The sequence below is a fragment of the Cucumis sativus genome, chromosome 2 (genome assembly GCF_000004075.3).
Source record: "Cucumis sativus cultivar 9930 chromosome 2, Cucumber_9930_V3, whole genome shotgun sequence".
Lineage (NCBI taxonomy): Eukaryota > Viridiplantae > Streptophyta > Magnoliopsida > Cucurbitales > Cucurbitaceae > Cucumis > Cucumis sativus.
In genome coordinates this window covers 5216157-5223229 of record NC_026656.2, presented here as the reverse complement: position 1 = coordinate 5223229, position 7073 = coordinate 5216157, and the positions used below count along the sequence as shown (strand labels likewise).

General features: G+C 31.9%; 1 protein-coding gene across 2 annotated transcripts; it reads left to right on the top strand.

Moving 5' to 3' along the window:
- The first annotated feature begins 2731 nt into the window (after window positions 1-2731).
- LOC101202868 (O-fucosyltransferase 36) lies at window positions 2732-6027 on the top strand. 2 transcript variants are annotated; one of them, XM_004149459.3, is made up of 4 exons: window positions 2734-3242; window positions 3332-4286; window positions 4828-5077; window positions 5544-6027. In XM_004149459.3, the coding sequence occupies exons 1-4, from the start codon at window positions 3137-3139 to the stop codon at window positions 5718-5720; spliced, it is 1488 nt and encodes a 495-aa protein (XP_004149507.1). In that variant the 5' UTR covers window positions 2734-3136; the 3' UTR covers window positions 5721-6027. The 2 variants fall into 2 exon arrangements, with proteins under 2 accessions (XP_011648965.1, XP_004149507.1); XM_011650663.2 differs by having other exon boundaries at window positions 2732-4286.
- The last annotated feature ends 1046 nt before the right edge of the window (window positions 6028-7073 follow it).

The following is a 7073-nucleotide window of genomic DNA, read 5'->3' as shown; positions in this document are numbered from 1 at the left end:
GAACCGCAAGGATGGATAACAATTTGAAAAATAACAAATCCCATAAACATTGATACAATACATAATTTTTCATATAATAGTTAATAATATAATTTATTCACTGTAGGTTTGGTTAATTTTTAGTAATATTTTATTACATTATATAAATACATTTTTTTTCATATTTATCCTTATTCATTGTTTTTCTATTATATATAGTAATAAATATTTATTTTATCAAGTTTAGTTGGAAGATCTTCAAAATTTGAATTTAAAATTGTACTCTTTCTTAAAATTATACATATAATAAAACTTCATATTAATGTTGTACCTCCCTATAATTATGCTTGGAACAATTATTTTCTATATTATATTAATGTTATTTAATAAAATAACAAATTCATATTAAGATTGTATTTTCCCATATAATTATGCACTTAAAGATTCTACCATAAAATGGTTTATTTAACATAATAATAAATATAAATTAAAACTTCCATAATATGATTTTATTTGTTATTTTCCCTATAATTATTATGATGTATTTACGGATGAAAGTTTTCCTTCCATAAAAGGAAATAACAAATTTTGAATAGTATCGTTGAATCATAATTAAAATCACAATTGTTTAAACTAACCAAACTTTATAATAATCAATAGAATTAAGATTTTTCAAACATAATATATGTCAAGTATGAAGGATGTTATAAACAACAAATTTGGGACACATAAAAAGTAAAAAAATTGGTAATCAAGATATAGTATCATTCGTGATAGGATAATCTATATATTCTAAATATAGTGTATTTGAATAGCTAAAAAAAATAAGACATGATATTGCAAACGAGTAAATTTTAACTAAATTTGCTATTTTGTTGGTGGACAAGATTACAACAACCTCCCATGTAATTTATACAAAGGTTAATATATACAGAATTTTAAAGTTTGTTATATTTTAAACAAATTATTAAATAATAGATAATATATATTTTTAATAATAGTTTGAATTAAAATTTTAATATATATTTTTAATAATAAATTGAATTTTAATTTTAGATATAATTATGTCTCAATGACATTTTTGCAATTATTTGAATATTCTTCTTAGGTTTTATTAGATAAAAGAAAAAAAATGAGAATAAAAGAGAGCACCTACAAGAGACAAACCCAGTGAGAGAAGAATTGAAAAAAAAAAGTTAATTGTGTTTCCATTGGTTTTCGTCAAATGTTGTGGCAAATTCTTTGATGAATTAAAAAAGTTAGTAATTCTTATTGAATATAATCACTATGTTGTTCAATTTGAGAAAGTTTGAGAAGTTTTGACCCAAAGAAAAATTTCACCAGTTTTCATGATTTCTTGTCAGAGTTGATTGAACCATGACTCTTTTTCGTGTTTTTTAAAATTGAATCAAAATCCTGCAAAATTGCCAATAAAGAGAAGAGGAATACGAGCAAGCGAAACTTTCTATTAATGACAACTTTTATAATATTTATAGTTTTTTGGAAATGTTCATATAGCATATGGCCTTGGTTATATTTTTGAAAGATCTTGTATCATTTTTCTACACAATCGCCTATCATAATTGTTTAGAAGAAAAACTGCAAGCGTGCATATGACCAATTAATCGTGACTTTGATATTTTTTATATTTTCCATTATGGACATGTAAGCTTTTTTTCGTTTTCAAAATTGTTCTAGACAATGTAAATACTTAGCCGATTTATTATATTTCATGCTCTAGTTTTAAATTGTTCTAGTACAAGCAGAGTGATCCCATAACGCCTATGTAGAGGCGTTTGAGTATGGACACCCTATGCAATGAGATTGTCTAAGTCTAGATCATGAAATAGTAACTTTTACATTATAAGTTGTTTACTATCTAAAATTGAGCGTTTCTACGTTAGAATGATCTAGGTAACTTATTTTAATCTTGAACTAATTATGAACTCTTGTTCATACTAGATTATCTTTACACTACATACCTATCATTTTAGAGGTAAAAAGAATAGTTGGTGACTTATCTAAATTATTTAACATAATTATAAAATATAATTAAATTAATTGTTGACAACTTAGTTAGACTTAATTAATTATTTGCAACTTAATTAAGTATACTTCATTATAATTAATTGTTTTGTAATTTAAATATACTTAATTAATTATTTTATTATTTGTTTAGAGGTTTTTAAAAAATATAACCAATATCAATGTTCATTTAATTGGGTTTGTACTCGGTGGGAATCCGCTCGAACAGAACGAAAAATTTCGAATACACGAAGAATGAGGAAGGGAGTGAGAAAAAATGTTCTCCGTTGGCAACACGGGCTAGAGACTCTCATTCCCCGACCCCGACTTCGTCCACGTTACCGTCCCGATTAAAATTATGAATAATTAAAAATATTTGTGTGGATTGAAAAATAATATTAAACTTTAAAAAAACAAATATTTGTGTGCAATCCCCCAATCCCCACGCAAAATTGACGGCGGCCCCTAATCAGCCCTAAATAACAAATTCGAAAATGGAAAAATTTGAAAATATAAAAAATGCTCAATCACCATTTAGATTTGAGCGAACTTTAATTAAAGCCTTCAAATTATATATGAAATATAATTACACTTACTTTATATTAAAATAAAAGTAAACCTCAGCTGCTTGTCCCATAAACCCCTTTTAATTACATACTTAGCAAAGGTATCAGATGATCTGAATCTAACATACTCAGATTAACTCTTTGTTTAAAGCATAATTGGGGTGTAGTTCCAAAGCCGACGGATCCTATTTTAGTGGAGGGTTTGAGACAATTTAACTCAATTTCCATAGTAACCATAGCAACCCTCATATTGAACAAGCTCAGTGTATGGCTTGGCTGGTTAGAAGATAGAGAGGCCCACGGATCTGGAACGAGCGGCAGCTGGTGTGCCGGATCTGAGCCGACGCTGAGAGGCTCTGTGCACGCGCCCGCATCTACGGTGGTTCGCCATTGGATTTGTGGCTGAATCAGCTGGACGGCCCAGTGAATTGGTCTTCTTAGATGACAAAAGCTTTCTTTGGTATAAACCGTTAACCCCTTTTCAATTCCAGTTTTGCTCTGTTTTCGGTTGTTAATGGAGAACTTCGATTCGTCTTCCGACGATCGACAGAATCTAATCCACCATAATGAAACCAATCACTCCCCTTCACCTCATTCCGACGCCTTCCACGTCGGCGTTAACCACCATCTTCGCTCTACCTCCCCCCGTCGTTCTTTCTCCTTCAAAAAGAGGTATCTCTTTGCCATTTTCCCCCCTCTCTTCCTTCTACTCCTCTATTTCTCCACCCATCTTACCAATCTTTTCTCTTCCTCCTTCACAGCTTTCGATTTGCTACGTTATCGAATGACGGAATCTGAATTGCACGCATTGTTTTTGTTGAAGCAGCAACGCTTAGGTCTTTTGACAATGTGGAATCACTCTTTTACTTCTCACTCTAATTCCACTTCTGAGGACCTAAAATTATCGTTGCTTAGGCAGATTTCGCTGAATAAAGAGATCCAAAATGTTCTTTTATCTTCACATCAAACTGGGAACTCATCTAATGAAGTATACGATGACGGTCTCGATCTTGTTGGTTCTGATTTCGATAGGTGTAGAAAGGTGGACCAGGAAGTTCTCAATAGACGAACTATCGAATGGAATCCGAAATCGAATAAGTTTTTGTTTGCTATTTGCGCATCAGGACAGATGTCGAACCATTTGATTTGCTTGGAGAAGCACATGTTCTTTGCGGCCATTCTTAATCGAATTGTGGTTATTCCTAGTTCTAAAGTTGATTATCAGTATAGTAGGGTATTGGATGTTGATCATGTCAATAATTGCTTGGGTAGGAAGGTTGTCATCTCTTTTGAAGAATTTTCCGAAATTCAGAAGAACCAGATGAAGATTGATAAGTTTTTCTGTTATTTTTCAAAACCTGATCACTGTTATTTGGATGATGAGCATGTAAAGCAGTTAAACAATATAGGGGTTTCCACAGCCAAACTTGAGTCTCCTTGGGATGAGGATATCAAGAATCCTAGTAAAAGAACGGTTCAAGATATTGAGTCCAAGTTCTCTTCCGATGCCGATGTTATTGCCATTGGGGATGTCTTTTATGCTGATGTAGAGAATGGCTGGTTTGTGCAACCGGGAGGTCCTATTGCTCACAAATGCAAGACCCTTATTGAACCAAGCCATCTTATTAAGGTCACTGCCCAACGTTTCATTCAGACTTTCTTGGGGAGCGATTTTATAGCTATTCATTTTCGACGACACGGGTTTCTCAAGTTTTGGTATTTCATCCATCCCCTAAGCTCAATTTGTCAACCATTTTGTTTTTAGCTTTGGTTTTTAAAAAGTAAGCCTATAAACACCTATTCAAGTTTTCCACCTCTTCATTCCTTGCTTTGTTATGGTTTTTTACTAATGTTTTCAAAAACCATATCAAATTTTGAATACTAAAAAATAGTAGTTTTTGAAATCTTGTTTTCATTTTGAAATTTAGCTAAGAATTCAACTCTTGTACCTACAAAAGACGCAAACCAACCATTGTAATAAAACAGGGCCTCAATGTTATGTTTTATATTCTATCTCCTTGCTATGAGATAATATGATCACACATCTTAACATTATTCAACATTATTTGCCTATATCTTTTATATTATTGCCGATCTATTTTCAACTTTTGTATTGATGTTCATAATGCTGCAACTCTTTTTAATGTTTTGCCTTCATTATTATTATTTGATGTCTATTTCTACTATGCCTTCAACATTCATGCTTTATGGAAGCCCTTGGAGAAACTCACAGTTTTTATTTCTTGCTTATTTCTAGTAATGCCAAACGTCCAAGTTGCTTTTACCCTATTCCTCAAGCTGCAAACTGCATTGCAAGTGTAGTTGAACGGTCCCATTCTCCTGTCATTTATCTTTCCACCGACGCTGCAGACAGTGAAACTGGGTTGCTACAGTCCCTTGTTATGGTGAATGGAAAGCCTATACCACTAGTTAAACGACCTCCTCGAAATTCAGCTGAGAAATGGGATGCTCTACTTTACCGGCATGAAATTGAGGATGACTCTCAGGTGACTTATCTTTAGTAAGAATTTGAATCTGAATGATCTAATGCGATTTATGTATTAAATTTTATGCATCCTCCACCTAGTGTGGCTCCTATCAAACAACTTCACAAGGCATTATAGAATCTTCTCTGGATAAAAGTGTTAAAGGTGTTGATGTGGACATCATGACTCCTCTTTTTTCATTATTTGGACATTATACTTTCAACCTTTTTTAAAGTTGTTGATTCTATTGAAAAAATGTTCGGTTTCTTTTTGTTCCTAAAGAAAAACATTTTCCTTTTGATTTTTGAAAGAGTATTTGCATTAGAAGAAACTATGTGGGAGTTTGTGCATGTCTAGCATTTGAATTTGTCCAATCAGGAGCTTCTTACTTGAGGATAGATTAGTTCACATAAATAAAATTACTTACTGGGTTGTTGTTGTTTTTTATTTATATATTTATTATTTTTGTGTTGAAATGATGTTGAAGGTGGAAGCCATGCTGGACAAGGCCATATGTGCAATGTCAAGAGTGTTCATTGGAACATCTGGTTCTACTTTTACTGAAGATATTTTGCGTTTAAGAAAGGATTGGCGATCAGCATCTCTTTGTGATGAATATCTCTGTCAAGGTCAGGACCCAAACTTTATTGCAGAAAATGAATGACCAACACAGAACTTTATCATTCTTCCTTTTTTTAAGAAAAAAAAAATTGGAAATTGATTCTTTGATTCAACCCATTTTTATTCTCTGGATTTTACTTTTCACTTGAAATTTCTTGGCATGTATCATACATAAAGTTAGATCTGTGTAGGACTGGGAGTGTGTTAAAAAAGAAAAAGAAAAAAAAAGGAGAAAAGTATTCCTGAAATTGAAGTGTTGTAATGTAATGTAATGTAACATATCCAGTTGTCTTTTTCCTCTTTTAGTGAAATGGATGGAGATTGCAAACGTAGGATATTTTGCTTTCCAATCTGCCGACAAGATTTGAAACACTGTTCAGATCTCTCTTGTTCTTCCTTTAATAATTTGGACTAAAAATAAACCAAAGATCCATCATTAAAATTGAGGAAAAGTGAGAGGAGATGAAAGATTGGAAAAACGAGAAGGGAAACAAATGAGTGAGGAAGAAAGAAAAAAGAAGATGGAGAGACCAAAACAATATAAGAAATGAATAAATATTGCCGCATCCTTAAAAAATGTTATCTCAAGAAAGACGTAATCTGAATCAGTTGATGTTGGTGGAGAAATTGTTTTCTTATGAAAAAGTTGAAAGATGATATTAAAACCTTAGTTGTGTCAGTAGATAGATATGGTGTCGTCGGATGTGGGTTGTTTTCAGTTTCCATCAGTTGAATTGAAGATTAATTAGACCTTTATCTTGCTTTGTTAAATACAAGATTGGCCACTCACCAAAAGTTGTTGTTGTTTAAGCTGTCACATTGTTTGCGATTTAAGATTCTCCTAAATTTTATCTAACTCAAAAATTACAAGAAATGGTAGTGATGACTAGTCTTTGAGTATGCAACCAAGTTTTTTTTGGAGAAATTCAAACCTTGTTCGTGTATCTTATAATGTTGAGAAAACGTTAAAAACGTCCATCAATGCGAAATCTATTAAGAAGTTAGAGGGGCACCGGCCCTCTCGAGAAAATATGACACATGGTTTTAACATTTTACAATATCACAAAATTCTCACTTTTTAATTTTTTTTTTAATCTTTAATTTGGTATTATTTCCAAACTACCTTCCAATGCAGTATCTCTTCTCCCACTCTGTGAGAAAGAAAATTTTATTGGGTAGTTCTTTTTCTAAAAAAATAGTATAAAGCAAATAGTACACTCGGTTCTAGAGTTTTGTAAATATGGCTTCTCATTTTTTAAAATATTTCCAAGCTACTCTTTCAAGGTATTTCTTCTCTCACTTTTTTTAAGCCATAGTGATCCTTTCTCTTGTGTTCTTTGCAATTCGATCTTCCTCATTCTTCCTCATCCATAAATTGGTTTATGAAAATTGGTAA

Coding starts and splice junctions, on each gene's coding strand:
- LOC101202868 (XM_011650663.2), top strand. CDS start 3,085: ATGGAGAACTTCGATTCGTCTTCCGACGATCGACAGAATCTAATCCAC. Junction 4,287..4,827: donor CACGGGTTTCTCAAGTTTTG/GTATTTCATCCA, acceptor GCTTATTTCTAG/TAATGCCAAACGTCCAAGTT. Junction 5,078..5,543: donor AAATTGAGGATGACTCTCAG/GTGACTTATCTT, acceptor ATGATGTTGAAG/GTGGAAGCCATGCTGGACAA.